We start from the raw sequence: 24,432 nt of genomic DNA, 5'->3' as shown, positions 1-24,432 counted from the left end.
GGCGTCTCCCATGGCAACCGCCGCAGCCTCAGCCGCCAGCTTTCAAACGCGGGACCGTTGGTAACGGTTAACGGTCGCGGCCGGGTTACCGCCAGTGGGCAGCCGCAGCCGCCGCCACCACCTCCCTCACCACCCCCTCCGTCCCTTTAACTATTTGCTGCGCGGCTCCTCTTCCCGTAGACTTGTCGAGCTGCTCATCGAGCGGGTTAACGTGCGTCGGCCCAGCCCGGTTGCTGGTTCCCGGTAAGTTCAGACAGTGAATGAACCACACAGGCCGGCAGAGTGATGGCGGGGTGGCGCAGCGGCAGAGTCCCGGGTTCGATGCTCACCTCGGGTGCTGTCTGTGTGAAGTTTGCACGGTCTCCCCGTGACCGCGTGTGGGTTTCCTTCGGATTCCGCTCACATTGCCAAAGGCGTGCGGGTGTTTGTAAGTTAATTTGGCCTCTCTGTAAGTTGCCCCCCGAGTGCGTGGGAAGTAGATGAGAAAGTGGATCTAATATAGAACTAGTGTGAACAGGTGATCGATAGTGGGTATGGACTCTGTGGGCCGAAGAGCTGTACCTTTCAATCAATATTTCAAATAAGAAGGCCGCGTGTGCGCGCTGTTTTGGGTCAATGTGATCCCTTGCAAACTTTTGCGGAAACTTGAGCTGACTTCAGGCAAACTCCTCTTTTCCTAATCTCTAAACAATGTATTTGCCGATATAAAATACACAGATATTTTTCTACAAACGCACCGATTCCCACAGCTACCTAGACTACCCCTGCTCCCATCCTCTTTTCTGAAGGCCTTTTTCTGGGTTTCTGGACATCTGACATGTCCTTTTCCCCCCCAGAAAACTCATCTCTCATCCATTTCCCGCACCTCAGATTCAGCTGGAATTGGTTCATTATCATATACGCCAGAGAGCAATGATAATGATAAATACAACAATAAATAAAATGACAGGTGCAAAACAGTAGAATGGTGCGAGATTGTAGTGCAAAATCTGAGTCGTGCAAAAGAATACTAAAGTAGAATAAACGGAATGACGAAAGAGGTAGGGTTAAGAATACTGGTACGTGGCAGCACCTCCTGAATGGCGTGATGGGTTCAGGAATCAGATAGCAGAAGGGAAGAAACTGTTCTTAAGACTGGGCCTCCAAGCTTCCAAGCTCCTGTATCTTCACAAAGAAGGCCGGAAATGGAATGATGGTGATGGGCATCCTTGACGATACTTCCAACCTTCCTGATGCAGCACACTGAAGTTGGACTGGATGGAAGAAACTGATGAGCCTGTGATGGACTGGGTTAGGTTCAGCACTGTTCGTAGATTTAGGTGGTCAAGAGCAGAACAGTTAACATGCCAGGATGAGATGTATCCAATCAAAATACTTTCTATAGCGCATTTATACAAGTTCAAAATAACTTTCATGGACATGCCGAATCATCTAAGAGAATAAATACATTCATGCGTTCTTTTGATCACCGCATATAGAAGAAACCAGATTCAATTGCAGATGATATGGATGAACTTGAAGCCATTCACCATTTCTACAGCAGCTCTGTTGATGAGGACAGGGTTGCATTCATCCCCTCACTTCCTTAGATCACAATCAACTCTTTCGTCTTGTTGATGTTAAGAACCAGGTTATTGGCCTGACACTGTGACACAAGGTTCTCGATCTCTTTCCTATACCTCAGCTCATCATTGGTGCCAATTGGTTAAACACAGTGGTCATAGAAACATAGAAAATAGGTGCAGGAGGAGGCCATTCGGCCCTTCGAGCCAGCACCACCTTATCAGTGAATTTGCAGATCAAGTTGTTGTTGTACTTGTCCACATGATCATTGGTGTATGAGGAGTAGAGCAAGCAGAGAAGATTTACAAGGATGTTGCGAGGATTCGACGGCCTGAGCTATAAAGAGAGGCTGAGAAGGCTAGGCATCTGATCCTTGCGACAGGTCACAACTTCCATGAAAGGAATCACCCAATTTGTCTTTGGTTTCTCCAATGTACATGAGACCACATTCTTGTTCCAGCCACATGGAATAAGTTTTTAAAACTTTATTATGTCTTCTTAGTATTCCCTCAGATGGGGAAGGTTTATAATCTGTTTGGATCTAAGCTCAACTGACTGGATCTTATGTCCTGATGCATGCACATTGATCAAAAATTATTATTTTGTAATCTGAAGTTAAAATGTTGCAGTTTTTCTCATCCCAGATGTGAAGATAATGTTGTATTGTTGTACCAGCCACATCGTCCAACAATTGAGATGAGTTAACAAAGAGATGATCTGCATGTTACGATTGGCTAGATTTTACTGAAGGTTAGCAGGCGATTTGCGACAGAAATATCAGCCAGCTGCAATACAAATATCAGTATGTTCTGTAAGGTGTAGTAGTGCAGAATTTGCTGTAGATCAATGCAGGTATATGGTTAGCACAATAAGGTTGTAGACAGTGTAGTTGTCCCATAGCTTCAGTGATCTGTCATTTGATTCTAACCAATATTAACTGTGTGTAGGAAAATAACTGCAGATACCTTCGATATTAACTGTGTGAAGTTTGCATTTTATCCTCATGTAAGTTTCCCTTGGACTTATCAGTCAATATCTGGCTCAATTTAACAGTAGCCTTAGTTGGCATGCTCAGTGTGACTCATTCATTTGAACGTGCTTGTGATCTTCGCTGTATTGGTAAGTGAATGAAAGTTCTTTCTAAATTTATTTTAATTAATATGAATGTTTTTTGTTAATTTGCATAAAACAGTTTTTCTTAATTACTTTTAACTTTAAAAGTATGAGTTTAAAAATATATTATTTTGAAAAATCTCCAAATACCTCTGATCATCAGAGATAATTGACAGGAGGAAAAGGCCTCTGATAGCATGAACTGTCTAAAGGCTATCTGAGTGATATGTGGGTAGGGCGTTAGTTTTCAGTGTTCCAACTGGAAAATATTCAATTTATCCAGACTGTTCTGTTTTTTTACCAATTAAAAAACATTCTTCCAATCAAAATGTATAATTTCACTTTCTCACATTACATGCACATTTGTGCTTGTTTGCTTATTTTTATACAGATTATTTATATCCTCACAACCTCTACTTCATCAATTAATTTTGTTTATTCATTTGTCACTAATGCAAATTGTGAATTGTTAAGTGCCCAAGATTTATCCCCACAGCACAAAACTAATATATATCAACCAAACTGAAATAATCTATTATTTCTGTTCTTTACTTCCTAGCCTTTGATATTAGATTGGGAGAAACCAACTATAAAGAACATGAGAATAAGTGAACAAGTTAAAAGAGCAAGAGAATGAGAGGAAAGATATATGAGGCCAGGTTGAAGGAGCAAGGGAGTGAGGGTTTGAGTTTAAAGAGATGAAAACGAGAGGCTGAGTGTAAGGTTTGAGATGTTAAGAGGGTGAGTTTGAAAAAGTGTGAGCAAACTCTGTAAAATTCTCAAAACGTGGGGGGGGGGGGGGGGGTAATGTGGCAGTGTGGCATTACAGACACCAGCCGCCAGATGTATGGTTTTCAATTAGGACAGGGAGTTAAAAACCTTAATATGAAATGAATCTAACATTTCAATTTTGTCACAACTTAAATTAGTAAACTAAAAGTTAAGAGATTTAATTTATTTCATCTTCACCACCTGCATTCTACACCTCCGAACACTCTGACCCCCCTACTCACCCCTTGCCCTGCCAAACCCATTTTTACCGTGGCTGCACTTACATTTTCAAGTCTGTAGTGTTAAAGGACCGCAAGGCTTGGTTGTTGTGGCCATTCTGCTAGATGGTGTAGGTCCAGGCAAACACTGGATCCCAGATGTTGAATTTTGAAGTCCTGTGAAATCTACTTATGCTCTTTTAATACCATTCATAGGACTATGAGCTATTCTTAAAAGCCCCAAATAATCAAAAACATTTGAAAGCTTCCTAATCAGTTTTAAACATTTAAATGAAGACAAGATTTTTTTTATGGATTTACTTAGACTACTCAAAATTAATTAAAACCAAACCAAAAAAAGCAGACTTCTTTTTAATCAAAAGGTGTGCACTTTTTAATTGGCTGGTATAAAGCCAAATGCATATTGCACCTCAGCTCAGGATGTTTATGCACTGCCATTGGACCCAGTGATAAATCTATCAGCAGATAAGGAGATCCTTAGCCTAGTGTCTGATCTTCAGCGAGTTGCTGACCATTATATTTCAATGTACAGACACAGAAGTTGGAATCGAGTTCACCTGTAAGGAGGATGTTGCTGTTGGCTCTTTATGAAACTGCTAGCCAGAGGTAAGCACAACAAAAGGAGAAGCATTGGTACATTAGGCTTAAAAAAAAAAATTAAATGATGACACAAGGAACTGTATATGTTGGTTTACAAAAAAAACAAAATTCTGGAATAACTCAGCAGGCTGGCAGCATCTCTGAAGAACATGGTTAGGTGACATTTTGCATTGGGACCATTCTTCAAGAGTCAATAGTGTTTTATTGTCATATGTCCAAGAGAGAACAATGAAATTATTACTTGCAGCATGGATGGGCAGCTGAGACTCATTGTCTGAAATTCCTGCTGCAGATTGTTACATGTTTCTTAGGGGACGATATCTGTTTGAAGTGCTGCTGGCTGATCAAGGTCAAATTCAGAATTTCCAAGGCTGAGTAAAAACTGAGAGAATAGTGATTATGAAGTTTTGATTGGTCATTCAAAAGCCTGAGGAGAAATGTAGTTAGAGGATGACTAACTTTAATGGTATGAAATGGGATCTGGCCAGGATTAAGTGGAATTAACAGTTGGCAAGTAAAACTGCAACAGAATAGGGAAGATCTTTAAAACAGAGGTAACTTGAGTACAGCTGCTTGGTGCATCCCCACAAGTAAGAAATGCAGAGAAACCAAAGCATGAGCTTTCTGGATGACAAAAATGACTGAGAATACGATGGAAGAAAATAAATTAAAACAAAAGTGGTGTATGATGAGTGACAAACTCATGTGAAAATGGCTGAATATTTCAAATTGAGAAAAGAGCTCAAAAGAAAAATAAGATGGCTAATGAGAAAATTTGAGAATAAAATTACCACAAAACAAAACTCAAAAGCATTTTATTGGCTTGTAAATATTAAGTGTTAGCAAGGAAACCGGGGTTGATTGTGGCAAAGGACAAGGCTGAAATGCATCAGGATCACTTTGCATCTGTCTCACAATAGGAAGTAGAAATAATTGATGAAGTTAAATTAAAAGGAGATTATAAAAAAGGCTCACTGCCCAATGTAATTAAGCCAACTGGTCAGATGCACCTTCAGTTTCCCAGGTAACTTGTGTGGAAATTGAAAAGACTGCCATTATCTCCCATTCCTTCCAGGAAGATTACAGAGGATTGAAGAATGGCAAGTGCAAAGGTTTTGTTAAAAAAGAGATTAAGAATGTTGCCAGGCAACTTCAGGCTACCCAGTTCGGGTGCTTTCGGAAGCAACAATCACGGACAATAAAAAAGAGTTATTAATGGAGAAAGCAAGTTTGAAGTCCCATACAAAATGCTCATCAGTAGAAATGGCACTCATGGAATGAGAGAGTTAGTGTCAGAATGGATAAAAACATTGTTCCTTCTCTCCGGAGTTTGTACGTTCTCCCCGTGACCTGCGTGGGTTTTCTCCGAGATCTTCGGTTTCCTCCCACACTCCAAAGACGTACAGGTTTGTAGGTTAATTGGCTGGGTAAATGTAAAAATTGTCCCTAGTGGGTGTAGGATAGTGTTAATGTACGGGGATCGCTGGGCGGCACGGACTTGGTGGGCCGAAAAGGCCTGTTTCCGGCTGTATATATATGATATGATATGATGATATCACTGTTACAGTTGCTATCTTCCAATCACTGGAATTGTTCTAGAATTTATGGAAGATCATCATTATAATGTATTGTGAAACACACATTATCTTTGAAACCACCTGTCAGAGATGCAAGTTCAACGGATTTATTTTTCATTTCAGTGTGCTTGATTTTTTCAGTGTGTTTTATGCGTCAAAATGTTCCTTCCACTTAAGAGGTTGTACTATCTTAAATGATAAAATGGTAAAGAACATGATTTCGCAAACATTAACCAACAAATAACCAGATATGAGTGTGTTTTATGCTAACAGATAATTAAAATTGTATAAATTAAAAATTACCTGGAAGAAGGACAATTTTCCCACTGACTCCATTAAATGGTGTTTCGATTTGTACATTCTGTATTACTGTGTCCAAATGTAGTGTTTGCATTATGGAATAATTGTCTCTTTAATTACTTCCAGGGTGGAATTTGATCTTTTAATTTAAATAAGTAAGAGCTCAGACACAAGCCTGCAGTGAAATAGCTTCATAAGTTCAGTTCCATCATGGTTCGACTTACAGTGGATTTAGTTGCAAAAAGTAATCTACACATAAAGAACAGAAGAGATGAACCTTTGGAACAGTATTTAAAAAAATTGACTCACATAAATTTTTCAAACAAAAATATTGATGAAATTGTGAGTATATTTTTTTTGATTGAGATCATGCTATTTTCCTGGTCTTTGATGTACATGTATCTATTTAAAATTTAGCTTAATAATCTGAAATTGATGGGTTTTTAAATTGCATTAATGCCAAAGCCAGAAAGGAGTGTCCAAAGCTGACCTGCGATTTGCTTATCATTAGGACTTTTCACTCTTCACTATTTTCCTTCAATTGAAATTACAAACCTACTGTCTCCCACAGCTATCTAGACTGAAAACTGGTCAGTCTGAAGAAGGGTCTCGATCCTAACAAGTCACCTATTTCTTTTCTCCAGAGATGCTGTTTGACCCACTGAGTTACTCCAGTTTTTTGTGTCTATCTACACTTCTTACCACCCTGCCTCCAGCAAAGACTCTATCCTCTACTCCCGATTCCTCTGTCTCCGCCACATCTTCTCCCAAGTTGAGGTGTTCCATACTAGGACATCCAAGATGTCCTTATACTTTAGAGAGAGGGGGTTCCCCTCTTCTCCCACAGATGAGGCCCTCACATGTATCTCCTCTGTATCCCGTAGTTCCACTCTTGCTCCCCCTCCCCCAGTCGCAACAGGGACAGAGTCCCCCTAGACCTCACTTTTCACCCTATCATCCGTCGCTTACAACACATCATCCTCCGACATTTTTGCCACCTCCATCGGGATCCCACAACTAGTCACATCTTCCCATCTCCACCCTTTCTGCTTTCCACAGAGACCATTCCCCCCGCAATTCCTTGGTTCACTCATCCATTCCCATCCAAACCTTCTCTCCCCAGGAACTTTCCTCTGCAACCGCAGGAGATGCAACATCTGTTCTTGTACGTCCTCCCCCAACTCCATTCAAAGGTCCCCGTCAGTTCTTTCAGGTGAGGCAGAGGGTCACTTGCACCTCCTCCAACCTCCAACAATGTATCCATTGTTCTCGGTGTGGGCTTCTATATATCGGCAAGTCCAAGCGTAGACTGAGCGATCGTTACTCCGAACACTTATGCTTAGTCCGTTAGCCTACGATTTCCCAGTTCACAAACATTTTAACTCCCCATCTTCCCCTCCTGCCCTTTCTGTCCTGGGCCTTCTCCACTGTCAGAGTGAGGCCACAGACAAATCGGAGGATCAGCACATCATATTTCCCTTGGGCAGATTACTACCTAGTGGTATGAACATTGATTTCTCTAATTTCAAGTAACCCCTACATTCCCTCTCCCTCCTAGACATCCTACTTGTTCCACTGTTTGCATCCTTGTATCCCTTCGTTATCACATCCTCCCCAATCAACAATGGGCTCCTGTTCTGCCTTTTTCTTACCTCCAGTTCCCTCCCCTCTACTTTCAATCTGAAGAAAGTTCCCAACCCGAAACGTCACCCATCCTTTTTCTCCAGAGTTACTCTACACGTTGTGTCTGTCTTTAGTACTGAACTATCTGGCTATCACTTTCTTTCTTTCCTTGGAATGTAATGTAGCCATTACTTTCAATCTTCTTTTACCAATTTTATATTCATAGTGCTACTGCTTCTTTCATTCTGTGGGGTTAAATTTTGTTTTGTAATATTTTATCTGTTCTTTTCTGGAAAGTCCATGCACATAACATCTGGTGCATTAGTTTCATCCACCTTCTCTTACCTTAGTTTTAAAGCAATACATCATTGTTTAGTTTTATTTCTGTACAGTATACGTAGCATTAGTATTCTACATATATTACATATATTATATATATGTGTAAATAGTATATACATATATTACATAGGTATATATTTCTGCCATTTTTGTATAAAATTGTTGACATATACAGAGGATGTTTAAAACTAGAAAGTGTATCAGAATATTTCCGATTCAAGGTGAGATTACATTGATTTACATTGTTTTTTATGCTTTAACGGTTTTTTTGTTTCAGGATGACCTCTCTGCCTGCAAGAACCTATCTGTCCTATATTTATATGATAATAACATCACAAGGATTCATAATTTAGGCTTTGCCTTAAATCTCACCCATCTGTATCTGCAGAACAATAACATCATGCATATCGCAAATCTCTCTTTGTTACAACACCTATCCAAATTGTAAGCTAATCTTAAATGTTGTTTCTTTTAAAATATAATTGGAGCAATATTTTGTACTGTTTAATCAAAACCAGAAACCACTTGTTTTAGCAAAGCATCTCTTATTATGACCCATTAGCTTTATGGTGAGAGGGGGAAAGTTAAAAGAGATGTGTGAGGCAAGTTTTTTACAGAGAGTGGTAGGTACCTGAAATATATGGGGGGGTAGGGACTGGGGAAAGCAGACACAATACTGACATTTAAGAGGCATTAAGTCAGTCAAATGAACATACAGGGATTGGAAAGATTTTGACCACGTGCAGGCAGTTGGAGTTAGTTTAATTTGACATCATGGTCAGCACAGAAATTGTGAGCTGAAGGGCCTATTCCTGTGCTGTATTGTACCATGTTCTAATTACTTACATTTGAGGTCCAGTCATTGTGCAATGTAGAGAAATAATGAAACCAATTTGAACGTGGTAAGGTCGCACAAAAAGCAATGAAATAAATGCCCAAATTGAATTATTCCAGTGATATTCATTGTATAAACATTAGTCAGGAAACTAGAGTAACTCCACTCTTCTTTGACTGTAATCAGGGAATCCTTTACATCCATCATCAGTTTGATATTTTATAGAAAATTGTACTTTGAAGAATGTTGGTTTCCTTCATATGACAGTGAAGTTCCAACTAAATTTTTGTGCAGATTGATTTATTTCATGGAAGGATTTGAGTATGGGGATAATTTATGCGAATTCAATCAAGATTAATCAGTATGTAGCGATTTGATAAGATATGTCAATTGTGGATGGTAGAGCTTTGAATGAACTCACATTTATGATGAGAAGTTGACTATTAAAGAATTAGAATAGTTAAAACTGGTTGTAACAAAAATATGGATAAGGACTTCTTCAGCAGATGGGGTGAGGCTTAGGCAAGGATAAAAAATAGGTAATACTCGTGCATTGGAGAAATTTATGATTATTAGCTAACCAGATAGGATGCTGAGTTTGCAATATATCTGGTTTATTCTGAAATGGTGCTCAGGAAGATGAATGGGATCGATGGGTTGAGAATAGAGATTTTTAATTGCACAATATTTAAACAGGAATTAAAGATTCAGAATACACATAACCATTGAAGAAAGGGGAAGAATGCTGGTGAAGTATCATACGTGACCTGTGTATATTCAAGATTTCGTGCCATTGGATAGCTTTGATGCAAGATAAAATTATAGAGAGGAAATTGGATGGGTCCAGAGTAGTCAATCCTTGGGACTCCGGACACCATGGGGTAAAAAGAACTTTAATTCTGAGTGCAGCAAAACATTATAAGTATATAATGTATATAATGCAGGCACAGGTTACTGATTGTAGATGATCAGCCATGATCACAATCAATGCTGGCTCGAAGGGCCAAATGGCCTCCTCCTGCACCTATTTTCTATGTTTCTATGTATTACATAATAACATTTTATCAGAAAACTGATGGCACTGAAGAAGCTCATTGATTCTTTTGCAGAGGTCACCACATTGCTTCCTAGTCTTCAACATGCAAGTCATGATTATGGGTATTGGGACAACCAGACATGTGTAGTGGGATCCTGTGATTTATAACACTGTTTATCTGCCACTTCCACAAAATTTGTTCTCACATATATCTATATTATTATTATTATTATTATTATCTGAATGGTGTCAAGTTAGGAAGAGGGGATGTTCAACGAGATCTGGGTGTCCTAGTGCATCAGTCACTGAAAGGAAGCATGCAGGTACAGCAGGCAGTGAAGAAAGCCAATGGAATGTTGGCCTTCATAACATGAGGAGTTGAGTATAGGAGCAAAGAGGTCCTTCTACAGTTGTACCGGGCCCTGGTGAGACCGCACCTGGAGTACTGTGTGCAGTTTTGGTCTCCAAATTTGAGGAAGGATATTCTTGCTATTGAGGGCGTGCAGCGTAGGTTCACTAGGTTAATTCCCGGAATGGCGGGACTGTCGTATGTTGAAAGGCTGGAGCAATTAGGCTTGTATACACTGGAATTTAGAAGGATGAGGGGGGATCTTATTGAAACATATAAGATAATTAGGGGATTGGACACATTAGAGGCAGGAAACATGTTCCCAATGTTGGGGGAGTCCAGAACAAGGGGCCACAGTTTAAGAATAAGGGGTAGGCCATTTAGAACGGAGATGAGGAAGAACTTTTTCAGTCAGAGAGTGGTGAAAGTGTGGAATTCTCTGCCTCAGAAGGCAGTGGAGGCCAGTTCGTTGGATGCTTTCAAGAGAGAGCTGGATAGAGTTCTTAAGGATAGCGGAGTGAGGGGGTATGGGGAGAAGGCAGGAACGGGGTACTGATTGAGAGTGATCAGCCATGATCGCATTGAATGGCGGTGCTGGCTCGAAGGGCTGAATGGCCTACTCCTGCATCTATTGTCTATTGTCTATATACTAAAACTTTTGTTTGTTCGCTTGTTCCTGAACTACAACCAAAATGGTACATGATAAAGCGACAAATTTGTGGTCCTATGGAAGAAGTTTCATTGAAATCGGTGTTATATTTTAAAAGTTATTCCCCTTTTTATTTTTCAAAAACCGTGCATGTGCAATTGGGGCTCCGTTGATGTGGTACTTACGTACGATGGCCGCTGCATCCGTGCGTGCGCAGAACAAACGCGTCCACGCCTGCGCAGTTGGGGCCCATTGAGTAGGGCTCGGCCGCCGCCGTCTACCACTGAACATCTGGGATAGGACAGGACTCATCCCCCACCCCCACTCCACCAATGGCGGCCGCCTGGGCCAGGAGGCGGGTTGCTACGGCAACCGCAGGATGCTCCTGGGAGGGGGGATGTGGGGGGGGGGGGGGAGGTGGGAGGGAGGGGGAGGGAGGGGAAGGTAGCATGGGAGGGTAGATGGAGGGGGAGGAGAGAGAGGGGAGGGGGGAGTGGGTGGGGGGAGAGGGGGGGAGGGAGTGGGGGAGGAGAGGGTGCTGCACCAATGCCGGAGAGGCAACACTGGGGGGGAGGGGGGGGAGGGAGAGGGGGGTGGAGTGGGGGATGAGAGGGTGCTGCACCAATGCAGGAGTGGTTTAGGGCCAACGGGTCCACTTGGTCTAGTGGCCCATACTAATATCATGTCTTCACTCTGAATGTGACTGTTTCAGAAAGATTTATAAAGCTCTACCTGAGCCAAACCAAAGGCATAGAATGTGTTGTTTGGTGCTATTTCTACTGGTTGCTCCAGAATTTGTTTATGCACCCACTTATGAACCACTCTATGATTGTAAACCTAGCTGTTGTCCACCATTGCCATCACTCAGTCAGGAATTTACACACACCCCACCCCCATCTCCCAAAAAGGAGCAGCAATTCACAAATCCACCAATATTCCATACCGAGGTCAAGATCCCAATATCCCACACCAAAATGAAATTTTGGCCTCTTCTGATCACAACCATATCTTTACAACAATGCCCTCATGATCTGTCATCTACCTGATTTCTTTCCACTTGTTTCCCACATGAAAAGTGAATGGAAGAGAGATTTTTGTGTGAACAAAGGGTAGATATCCTGTCGTACTGTTTACAATGCCTTGCATAGGCAATAGAATTTTTGAGTACAATACATTTGGTGGCCTGTGACATGTTGCTGGTTTCATGTGTCTTTTTTTAACCCATAACAATAAGTCAGCATTTAATCCACTGGAATAGTTGAGCATCCCATTGTACAATATACTTTATTATAGAGATATACATTTATTTTTACATGCAGGTATCTCGGTGGCAATTGTATTTCAGTAGTGGAAGAGCTCGAGGGATTAACAGAACTTCGAGAGTTGCACTTAGAGAATCAGCGTCTTCCACTTGGGGAGAAACTATTGTTTGATCCTAGGACTCTCCAGTCTCTAAAGGTAAATAGTTGTTGCAGTTACAATGATTTTTGACTTAGTTTTTGGCATAAAGCTCTAACATTGTGGAATTATATGCCTTAATAAGCATCATTTGATGTGGTAGACAGATTTAATGTGCCTAGAGATTTGATTATGAAATCCCGATTTAATATTTCATAGAAAATTGTACCTAACAACATGGGATTTCTTGATACCACAGTAAATCCCTGTACATTTAGTTTACACAATGATTGATTGATACTTTAGTGTCACATGTACCTAAGAGCACTGAAATTCTTTGTTTTGCATACAGCCTGGTAAAATCATACTATTAGATAAGCACAATCATAGATGAGTATCAAGGTGCAACAATTGTAAGAATAGTAGACTTCACCACTGCAGTACAAAAGAGTCGCCATGTTTCTGGTGCCAACTTGCGCCCATCAAGTTTTAAGAGTACAGTCTTATTAAAGTTGTTGTCCTGGATCAGTGGGTCAGTGTTGCAGAGGTTGGTCTAGTCTACCAATGCTGTTTGTGTCCTCCACTGCTGCTCTGCCTCTCCAGGCTGCTGCAAGCGCATCTGATCCAAGCGCGCGTCCGACTTGGGGTCTCCAGCAGCAGTGGATCCCAGCAATCCCCTGACACTTTGACCCATGGGCGCACTATCCCCTCGCCTCCTGAAGCCACTGTTCAGGCTCTGTGGCCTGGGACACCTCCCGCAGCCGACTTTGGAACCCCCAGAACGCCACTGAGGGTGTGAGAGATAAGCCCACAGTCCGCCCACCGGTACTGATCCTCACCGCTGCCACCGCCAGCTTGCATCTCACTATTACTTCATTTACTAGTTTCCTTCAGTTCCTTGTTCTTACCAGACTCCCAGTTTGCTTGTGTTTCTGATAGATTGAGAGTCTTCAAAATGGTCAGATCTCAGTGTTTGTGAATGATTGAAGCATCTTCCGGGTTGGAGCAAAACCACAGTGATGGCTCCAATCTACAAATCTTATAGACCCTGACAGGCACTGGCTCGCAACCTGACCTTAAATTCCAATGCCTCTTTCCTTGATTGTCATGCCCACTCCTCCACCCACATATGTAGCTCTGCTCCTAGACTCGATTCTTATTTTCCATTCACAACGGAGCAGAGCACAAAGGAAGTGCGTACATGTCATTCAGTAGTGTCATGCACCTATGGCTTCTATTGTTACTACATTTTTAGGCAACAAGCTGTAAATAAAGCTTTCCATTAACAATGGATCAATATGCTCCTTTTGTCGCAGAATAATTTCCGGCTTTGGTATCATTATGGAGAATAACATTCTGGTTAAAATTTTGGATGAATATCCAGTGATCCAGATTATTGATCCAGAGATGCAAATTCTGAAGAAGGGTCTCGACCCGAAACATCACCCATTCCTTCTCTCCGGAGATGCTGCCTGTCCCGCTCAGTTACTCCAACTTTTTGTGTCTATGCAAATTCAAATCCTACAAAGAGAACCAAAAGGTTGTGGCAGTAATGATGACTGGATGCTACTGGACTGTAGTGTCTAGTACTATAATCTATCATCCTTATCTGATTTCACCTACATATGACTTGAGAAGCACCGATATGTCTCAGCCTCAAAATGTAAATTAATAATAAACCCTAATTATTTGAGGTAGTGGAAATCATGAGTATTGGTTTCATGTTCTTGGTATTTACACCTGTCCTGTTGTTCGATCTTTGATAGATTTTATTTTATTTTACACTATTATTGATTTGAAAGATTCATTAATTTGGTTTTCTTGTAATTTTGTGAATTTTCAATTGTAATTATATCAATCTTATCTACAAGCTACATCGTTAATAAATGTATTGAATGAATTAAAACTGAATTTGGCAATGGGAATATATAAGATTAAATATATGAAATTGCACTTCCCTGATGAAGTCTTCAAATATCAGAAGTAAATATTGTGACCATTTATTTTCGAGAAGTTGGCAAATGGATTTCATTACCTATTTATTTTTATTTATTTGGAGTTTATTCAGATATTTGTATGGTTCACTGTATGCATGCTTGGAATCAAACAGAATATGCATTACTTTCTATGAAATACTCAATTCCTAATGGTTTGACTGATTGCATTTTACTATATTATTTAAAATTTTAGTAACTGACATCAATTGTAGAAGATAGGAGAAAAATAAAAGAAAATGGGCAACTTTTATACAAAAAGAAAATTATAAAGTTTACTAATTTGTTATAATTATTTTTAATTACTGTAGGAAGTATCAGATGGAATGAGTATAATGCAGTGTATGTGATGTTCATGGACTTTCATAAAAAAGGCTTTTGAAAAGCTGTCACATAACAGGTTTATTTGTAAAGTTTAAATACTTGGCATACAAGGAACATCTGGTAACATACATAGAAAGTATAGAATGTAAAGTATGTAAAAGACAACAGAGATGTGCAGGAATAGTGTTTTTTGGACTGGAGTAAGTATACCGTGGCATTCCCCAGAGACTAGTGTTTGGGTTATTGCTTTTATTGATCTATTATTGATCCATAACTCATACAGGGTATGCAATTCAAAATTTCTAAATTTGCAGATGACACAGAACTGGGCATTATTATGAAATACAAAAATAATAGCATTAGTCTGCAGCATGACTTTAACAGTTGGTGGAATGGGAAAATGCATGGCAATGCAAAGAAATGTGAGGTGATGCATTTTGGTAGGAAAAAAATGAAAAGGAGCAATAAAGGATGCTGTTTTAAAATGGATGCAGGAACAGTGAAAATTAGGAAGTATGAGTGAACAAATCATGGAAAGTTGTTGGGCATTTTAAGAATAACATAGCATACCAAATTCTCTGCTTTGTCTACAGAGAAATGGAGTACAAAAAGGATGAAAATCATAAGGGATTTTTATAAAAGATTGACCCAGCCTTAACTGGAGTATTCTGTTGAGTTCAACTTGCTGTATTATAGGAAAGATGTGAAGGTGTTAGAAAAGATTCAGAAAAGATTTACAAGAACTGTTCCTCGGGGGAGGGTGTACAGTTACACAGATAGATGAGAGAGTCTAGGACTATTTTCATCAGAGAAGAAAAGGCTGAGAAGTAAATAAAATGTCAAGGGGTCTGGACAGAGTGAATAGTGGGAGGTTGTTCCCTCTGGAGGAGGGATAAGTACAAAGATCACAGATGTAATATAAAATAAGAACAACAAGAGGGAAAAAATGTTTCACAGTATGGTTAGAATCTGGAATGAACTTTATGCAAGTGGTGGAGGTAGGTCTGCTGTGATCTTCAAAAGGGAATTGGATAAATATAGAATGAAGAAAAAATTGTAAGGCTATGGAGAAAAGGCCGGTGAATGAAATTAGAGGATCGCTCTGGTAAAAAGCCAGTGTGGACTTGATTGGACAATTTGGCTCCTTCTGTACTTAAACTATTCTATTATAATGATAATGAATTATTTTCCATTTACACAGAAATCATTGATTGTTTTAAACATCAAGAAGAATAATATTGATGAGATTAAAGAATTGGCTTGTCTTGAGAACCTGAATCAATTCATGGCAGAAGAGAATCAGATCCATAATATAAAGGTAAAAGGGTAAGCTTGGTTTAAAAAAAACAGAAGATCGTATAAAATGTCTCCATATGTTTACATCTGTATAGGTGGGTATCCATCAGACTATTGCTAAGACAATGCCATTCAGATATTCTAAACTGAGGCCCCATTTGTAATCAGGTAAACTTAAATTATACCTTGACATAGTCAAAGAAAAGGGTGAGCTTTCACTATTATCCTTGCCATAATTCTTCTCTCCACAAGATCCATGCCGACCAAGATGTCATTTTTGGCTAGTCCTATTTGGCCCAAAACCCTCAAAAGACTTCCTATTCATATATCTCTCCAAATATCTTTTAAAAGTCACAATTATATCCGCTTCTACAGACTACCCTCTTGCTGCACATGAAATTGGTTGCAGTGTTTTCTACATTTTAATCGTGAAGCCCATTTTGACATTTTGAGCACACAAAAGCAGTTGTACAAATGTTAATTTTTTTTCCAATTTGTGAATGAAACTAGTTACTTGAACCTTTTTGAAAATAATGTGCTATAAATGCCAAAAGAGCATGCAGTTGGGCTGTCAATTAGGGGGCACAAGGAACAATAGATGCTGGAATCTTGAGCAAAACAAAGTACTGGAGGAACCCAGCATCTGAGGAGGGGCAACGTTTTGGGCTGGGGCCCTTCTTCAGATTGATTCTGTCAATTTGCCACGGCATAGAAGGTTGTGAACCAAATACTGGTGAATGGGATTAGTAAGATGGGTACTTGATAGTTAGTGTGGTTGGAGTAGTCTGAAGGGCCTGGTTCTGCATTGTGTGATTCATTGAATCTCAAAGATGTCGACAATTGTTATGAATAAAGCATTAGAACCTTTGAAAATCTTAAACTATTTCAAAGAGATGTTAAACCAAGGCACAACTCAGTTCTCTTGAGCAGATATAAAAGGTACCATGACCTTATTTTCAAAGAAGATCACAAATGTAATTTACGTTGTCTTGAGCGATATTTAGTGCTATATCAACATGAATATCCTTGTTACGGGTTTTTGCCGTGCGCAAATTGGTTGCCATGTTTCCTTTATCACAGTAATATCTGCTTTTTGGAAGTACTTTGTCGCCAATAAAGTAATTTTGGACATCCTGAGGTTTTGGCCATATATAATTCCACTGCCAAGATTGTGATCAGGCTGTGGAATGGTGATGAAGAGCAGAAGGACATCTGTAGTGAGTGATAAATTCCCATTTTAAACACGTCCGATCACCAGCCCGTTTGAAGAGCCAGATTTCATAGGCTGCAAAAAAAAGACAGAGTGCTGAAGTAACTTAGCAGGTCATGAAGCATTTCTGGAGAACTAGTATAGGTGACGTTTTAAGGTCATAAGTTTTGAGTTGGAATCCTTCTTTAGATTGTTTATGGTGGGGGGGTGTTCATACCATTAGGTTGCAAGCTACCCAAGTGGAATAATATTTAATTTTTTTTTAAATAATGAAATTTGTATTTGAGTATTAAGAAGCATAACAGAGCAGGGTTCAGAACCTGAAGAGTTTGGGTTCTTTTACCCAGAGTAGGGGAATCGAGAACCAGAGGACATAGGTTTAAGATGAGGTGGGCAACCTGAAGGGCAACTTTTTTGCACACAAAGGGTGATAGATGTATAGAACAAGCAGCCAGAGAAGGTAGTTGAGGCAGGTAGTATAACAATGTCCGAGTATTTGGCTGCGAGTCTTTGGCTGCGAGTCTTTGGCTGCGAATCTTTGGCGAGGATGCTGAGGGAGGACGCCACAACAAACGCTGGAGAGGGAGAGACTAAAGAAGGAAATGTCAAGCAAGCTGATTCAGTGTGATGCTTGCAGGATGTGGGAGGTCAGGAACACTGCTGGTGCCTCTGGCTGCTACAAGTGCGAGAAGTGTACCCAGTTACAGCTCCTGAAGGACTGTGTTGGGGAACTGGAGAAGCAAGTGGATGACCTCAGGTTTGTCCGAGAAACTGAGTCGTTCCTCGACAAGTCCTACAGTGATATTGTTACACCAAATGTACTGGAAGAGAGAAGGTGGGTGAAGGTGAGAAAGGGAAGGAAACATGGAATGCAAAGGTCACCGGGTGTTGTGTCTCTTGAGAACAGGTTCACCCACTTGGAAGCTGTTGGGGAAGAAGACGTTACTGCACTGAGCGGCAGACTGGCTTGCGAAGCAAAAAGTGCTGTTGAGCCAAAGAGACCGACGTCAGGCAACGCCGTGGTATTAATAGACTCCATTGAGAGAGGTACGGACAGGGGTTTCTGCTGCAACAGACGGGATTCAAGGATGGTGTGCTGCCTCCCTGGTGCCAGGATCCAGGATGTCACGGACAGAGTGCAGAAAATACTCAAGGGCGAAGGTGAACAGCCGGAAGTGGTAGTGCATGTCGGCACAAACGATGTCGGAAAGAAGGGGATGACTATTCTGCAGCGTGATTTTAGAGAGCTCGGAAAAATGCTGAAAAGCAGGACCTCCAGGGTGGTTATCTCCGGTTTGCTTCCAGTTCCTCGTGCTGGCGAGAGCAGGAACAGAGAGATACAGGACCTGAATACGTGGCTGAGGAACTGGTGCAGGGGGCAGGGATTTAGATTCTTAGATCACTGGGATCTGTTTTGGGGTAAGGGGGAATTGTACAAAAGGGACGGATTGCACCTTAACAGGCGGGGGACCAGCATTCTGGCAGGCAGGTTTGCCACTGCTACACGGGTGGTTTTAAACTAAATATGTGGGGGGGGTGTCAAATGGGATAGTCAAGGATGGAGTTAAAGGGAGAGAGAGTAAAGGGATAGTTAATGACCCCAGAATTAACGGGAAAGAAAGCTCACAAAGGGATAGGAGAGTATGGCCAAGTGTAATAGGGATCGATGTGAAGGGTGAGATGAGTAAGGAATTAAAAGTATTGTATATGAATGTGCGAAGTATAAGAAGTAAAGTAGATGAGCTTGAGGCTCAGTTAGAGGTTGGTAGATATGATATTGTGGGGATCACAGAGACGTGGCTGCAGGAGGATCCGGCTTGGGGACTTAATATTCAGGGTTATACATCCTGTAGAAAGGCAGGCAGGTGGGCAGAGGCGGTGGGGTAGCTCTGCTGGTGAAAGATGAAATTCAGTTCCTTGCGAGGGAAGACATAGGGACTGACGAGGTAGAGTCACTGGATTGAGTTGAGGAATTGTAAAGGCAAGAAGACACTAATTAGTGTTATCTGCAGACCTCCAAATAGTTTCCCGGATGTAGGGTGTAAGTTGCAGCAGGAGTTAAAACTGGTAAAGAAAGGTAATGCCACTGTGGTGATGGGGGATTTCAATATGCAGGTAGACTGGGAAAATCAGGTTGGTTCTGGACCCCAAGAAAGAGAGTTTGTAGTGCCTCCGAGATGGATTCTTAGAGCAGCTTGTAATGGAGCCTACCAGAGAAAAGGCAATTCTGGATTTAGTGTTGTCCAATGAACCAGATTTGATAAGAGAACTCGAGGTAAAGGAACCGCTTGGAGGTAGTGATCATAATATGATTAGTTTTAATCTGCAATTTGAGAAGGAGAAGATTAAATCGGAAGTGTCAGTGATGCAGTTGAACAAAGGGGACTATGAAGGCATGATTGAGGAGCTGGCCAAGGTAGACTGGAAAGGGATCCTAGCAGGAATGACGGTGGAACAGCAATGGCAGGAATTTCTGGGCATAATCCGGAAGACGCAGGATAATTTCATTCCAAAAAGGAAGAAAGATTCTAAGGGGAGTAGGAGGCAACCGTGGCTGACAAGAGAAGTTAGGGATCGAATAAAACTAAAACAAAAGATGTATAACACAGCAAAGAGTAGCTGGAAGCCAGTGGATGTAGTGTATCTAGACTTTCAGAAAGCCTTTGATAAGGTCCCGCACGGGAGATTGGTGACTAAAATTAGAGCACATGGTATTGGGGGTAGGGTGTTGACATGGATAGAAAATTGGTTGGCAGACAGGAAACAAAGAGTAGGAGTAAACGGGTCCTTTTCAGAATGGCAGGCAGTGGCGAGTGGAGTGCCGCAAGGCTCAGTGTTGGGGCCGCAACTGTTTACCATATATATTAATGATTTGGAAGAGGGAATTAGAAGCAGCACTAGCAAGTTTGCGGATGACACAAAGCTAGGTGGCAGTGTAAACTGTGAAGAGGATGTTAGGAGGTTGCAGGGTGACCTGGACAGGTTGAGTGAGTGGGCAGATGCGTGGCAGATGCAGTATAATATAGATAAATGTGAGGTTATCCACTTTGGCGGCAAAAACAAGGAGGCAGATTATTATCTCAATGGTATTAGGTTAGGTAAGGGGAAGGTGCAGCGAGACCTGGGTGTCCTTGTACACCAGTCACTGAAAGTTGGCGTGCAGGTGCAGCAGGCAGTGAAGAAAGCTAATGGAATGTTGGCCTTCATAACGAGGATTTCAGTATAGGAGTAAAGAGGTTCTTCTGCAGTTGTATAGGGCCCTGGTAAGACCACATCTGGAGTATTGTGTACAGTTTTGGTCTCCTAATTTGAGGAAGGACATCCTTGTAATTGAGGCAGTGCAGTGTAGGTTCACGAGATTGATCCCTGGGATGGCGGGACTGTCATGTGGAAAGATTAAAAAGACTAGGCTTGTATTCACTGGAGTTTGGAAGGATGAGAGGAGATCTTATAGAAACATATAAAATTATAAAAGGACTGGACAAGCTAGATGCAGGAAAAATGTTCCCAATGTTGGGCGAGTCCAGAACCAGAGGCCACAGTCTTAGAATAAAGGGGAGGCCATTTAAAACTGAGGTGAGAAAAAACTTTTTCACCCAGAGAGTTGTGAATTTGTGGAATTCTCTGCCACAGAGGGCAGTGGAAGCCAAATCACTGGATGGATTTAAGAGAGAGTTAGATAGAGCTCTAATGGCTAGTGGAATCAAGAGATATGGGGAGAAGGCAGGCACGGGTTATTGATTGGTGACGATCAGCCATGATCACAATGAATAGCGGTGCTGGCTCGTAGGGCCGAATGGCCTCCTCCTACACCTATTTTCTATGTTTCTATGTTTCTACAATGTTAAAGAAACATTTGGACAGGTGCGTGGATAGGATAGATTCAGAGGAATATGGGCCAAACGCAGGCAGTTTGAACTAGTGTAGATGGGGCATGTTGGTTGGCATGGACCAGTTGGGCCAAAGGGCCTATTTTCACGCTGTATGACTCTAAGTCTACAAAATCTGCTCGTTCTGCCCCCCTCAGGTCCAAAGGATTTTAGATTATTAAGAAAGTGGCCTGAACTACTGAATTTCCTACAAGTAGCACTGTAATATGCATTGCTCACTACCGTACACATCTGGTACCTGGTCACCTCAATACCTTATCAATTTGTAGGCAAGGAGGCTCAAGAAGCACAGAAGCTCAGAAAGGTCCTTAAAATGGCAATAAGCGCTCCTTTGTGAATGGTTTTCCATAACATTAACACCACCAGCTTGGCAGCATGGTGGCGCAATGGTAGAGTTGTTGCCTTCCTGCGCCAGAGACCCGGGTTCAATCCGGGTGCTGTCTGTATGGAGTTTGTACGTTTTCCCTGGGACCCTCTTTGTGGGTTTTCTCTGGTTTCCTCCCACATTCCAAAGATGTACATGTTGTAGGTTAATTGGCGTGGTAAAATTATCACTAGTGTATATAGGGATAGTGCTAGTTTACGGGAATCTTCTGCGCTGTATCTCTAAACTAAACTAAACACCCAGTATTTAGGCTCCCTTACATCATTGTTGGATTTCTTTAGGTATTTATTTCTCTTACTCTTGAACTTATAAACATTTGTTGATTATACCTTTTCTCTACATTTGCTCAAAATTTGAAAAGCTAAAACAAGTGTGTTTTATATTTGTCAGATTATATTTAAAAAATGAAAAGTATACTTTATTATGTTCTAACAGCACTATTTGTGAGTTTCAATATGTTACTTGCATATTTCCCATGGTGTTGCATTCAGTAAGTCAAGGCATCAAATAAACTGCAGGAGACAGGAAGAATGATTCTTGAGGGAAGCAGATATAAGGGAATAAAGGAGCTGGAAGAGAAGGTTGGATGCAAGGAGTGAGGTAAAGAGGACAGGGGAACAAGGAGTTTGGGTTAAGGATGTCATTTTTATTGGAAGGAAGGGGCAAACAATTTAGTATTCCGTAAATCAAGTGATTAATAAATCACGTTAGAGAAAGGTCTATGAAATAGTTATACATAGATTCTGAATGGATTTACTTAATGGGTTAATTTTCTCCTGGATGTTATGTCCTATATCAAGCATATTTTAAATTAATATAAAAACAATTGGAATGTTTTATTGCAAAGTATTTAGTGATCTTAAATGTAGATCAATTGTTTTAAATAAATAGTTTTCTGAATTAAAAATATGTTTTTCCAAATACATATTGTAAAGAGTTATGTGATAAAACAAGTAAACGTTTAACTTGATAACAGCTTTTTTTCAGTAGTGAGAAACATTGCAATTTATAATTAATTACTGAGGCTTGTGTTTTGATTTTTGGTATTTTCTTCAATATAATAAAAATATAAAATCTTGGCACATAATTGATTGGCCATGGATTTTATCCAAAAAGATACATTTTTATTCTGCTCACAATTTGGTCAGGAAAAGCAAAACAAATATATAGATTTTCTTAAATAGATTATGACAGGCTGTCAGCTGGTTGACAAATTGGTGTCTGCAGACACAGTCAGTCGAGTTGAGCAAGACAGCAAGATAAAGATTGGAGCACAGTGGTCAAATACAGGTTCATAACTAGCCATCATTAGCTGAAAAGAAGGTCTGTTGGAGTGTCTGTTGAGGCAGTTGATGCTCGTGCCTTGAATATAATTTGCTCTTGAGTATTTTATGGCAGACCTCTGAGTGACGAGTTTGACATGATCATTTATCAAAGCAAAAGAAACCCCCATTTTAAAGAAGGTCCCTTTAGAACTGATTATCGAATAGTTGAAAAGAGGAACCGCTTTATTAGAGGTAGACAGGCAATGTACAATAAAACCAAGTCCAAAGGGTAATTATATTTCCACTAGGACTAATGGTCAGTTAGATAAACACAGTTTTTGATATAGGTGACTGGTTGAAATTGAATTAACTGTGAGTGAAATCATCCAAGTCTTGAGGTAGGTTTTGTTCAAAGATGAACAAGTATAGTTATTTATACTATGTGGCCTTTTTATTTAGAACCACAAAAACGACGTGAAATAAAATAATACCAGGATATTATTTATGTGAGATTTAGAACATATGTAATAATGTTAAAAGCTTGTTCTTGTACTTTATGCCGTGTAGAATTGATTATTAGCAAAGTCTTGCATTGCATTAATACCTTTTATTAGATAAGCATACGTTGTTTGCTTGTTGTACTGCTTCTGACGATGCATCCTATTTTTTTTCTGCGCATTATATTTGCATTGTATAAATAATATAAAAGAGATTATTTATTTGTACTTGTCAATATTCTCTTTACTTTGCACTTTTAAATGTTGGAGACTATTAGTGAAGAATGTTACAAAATAGAAATGTTAATAAACCTAAGCATGAAATGAGTTCAAGGTATTCAATTTTAAAATGTATTTATTTATTTGTTCACAAATCCAGGAACTAGAATATGTATTAAACCAATGGCCAAAACTCTGGTATTTGAATCTGAGTGGAAATCCTGTATGCCAAAAAGCGAAATACAGAGACAAAATAATGGTGATGTCGACAAGTCTTGGTAAGAAATTATTTATGTTAATTTCAATATTCTGATGGGCTACATAGAAATTGTTCAATTTTACTATTAAACTCTAATATTAGCCAAAGGCATAAATCGTGGACAGCCTAAGCGTACCTTTATGGTATGTCACATTTGTATTCTATAAACAGGTTCTGGATTTCAAAATGTGCATATCTGTTAAAAAAACTACCAGAAATTAAAAAAAACATTATCGCTACTTAAATTCAAAGTGATATTTACATTAAATGTTTTCAGTATGGGACATTCCAAAAAACACTATGTGACATTTGCAATCATTGTTCCTCGGTATGTGTAATTGATTGCTCGTCAGTAAATGTAATTCTTGAATCCTTTGATTGGTTAGCTCACACTTTTACTGACACTGTTATACATTTTCTTATATTATATTATAGTTGATTATTTTTATATTTTTGTTGATTTTTGTGTCATTGTTCTCTAAGTCAACAACAACTTTCATTTATGAGGTGCCTTTGATGAGGATAAATGCTCCAACTTACTTCAGTGGATATAAAACAAAAAATCAGCGCTGATGCAAATGCAGACAGATCAGAAGCTTGGTCATGAAAATAAGTTTTAAGAGAGTCCTAAATTAAGAGAAGAACTGATGAACGGATTTCAGGGAAATTTATGGCATGCTGACAATGGTAGAATGAGATTA

General features: G+C 40.1%; 1 protein-coding gene across 5 annotated transcripts in view; it reads left to right on the top strand.

Annotated features, from left to right (window-relative positions):
* The window catches only part of ppp1r42 (protein phosphatase 1, regulatory subunit 42), a 59,269-nt gene continuing 34,837 nt past the window's right edge, over positions 1-24,432 (top strand). For 2 of the 5 annotated variants that reach the window (XM_078398693.1, XM_078398697.1), the window contains exons 1-7: positions 1-243; positions 4,219-4,292; positions 6,290-6,505; positions 8,403-8,569; positions 12,314-12,452; positions 15,912-16,028; positions 23,633-23,750. In XM_078398693.1, coding sequence (XP_078254819.1) covers positions 6,374-6,505; positions 8,403-8,569; positions 12,314-12,452; positions 15,912-16,028; positions 23,633-23,750 — 673 coding nt within the window. In that variant the 5' untranslated portion in view covers positions 1-243; positions 4,219-4,292; positions 6,290-6,373. The remainder of the gene's footprint in view (positions 244-4,218; positions 4,293-6,289; positions 6,506-8,402; positions 8,570-12,313; positions 12,453-15,911; positions 16,029-23,632; positions 23,751-24,432) is intronic. The other 3 variants (XM_078398695.1, XM_078398694.1, XM_078398696.1) reach the window with 3 other exon arrangements.

Source organism: Rhinoraja longicauda, chromosome 4 (genome assembly GCF_053455715.1).
Source record: "Rhinoraja longicauda isolate Sanriku21f chromosome 4, sRhiLon1.1, whole genome shotgun sequence".
In the NCBI taxonomy this organism is placed as follows: Eukaryota; Metazoa; Chordata; class Chondrichthyes; order Rajiformes; family Arhynchobatidae; genus Rhinoraja; species Rhinoraja longicauda.
Note: the sequence above shows the minus strand (reverse complement) of the source record. Positions and strands in the feature narration are given on the sequence as shown.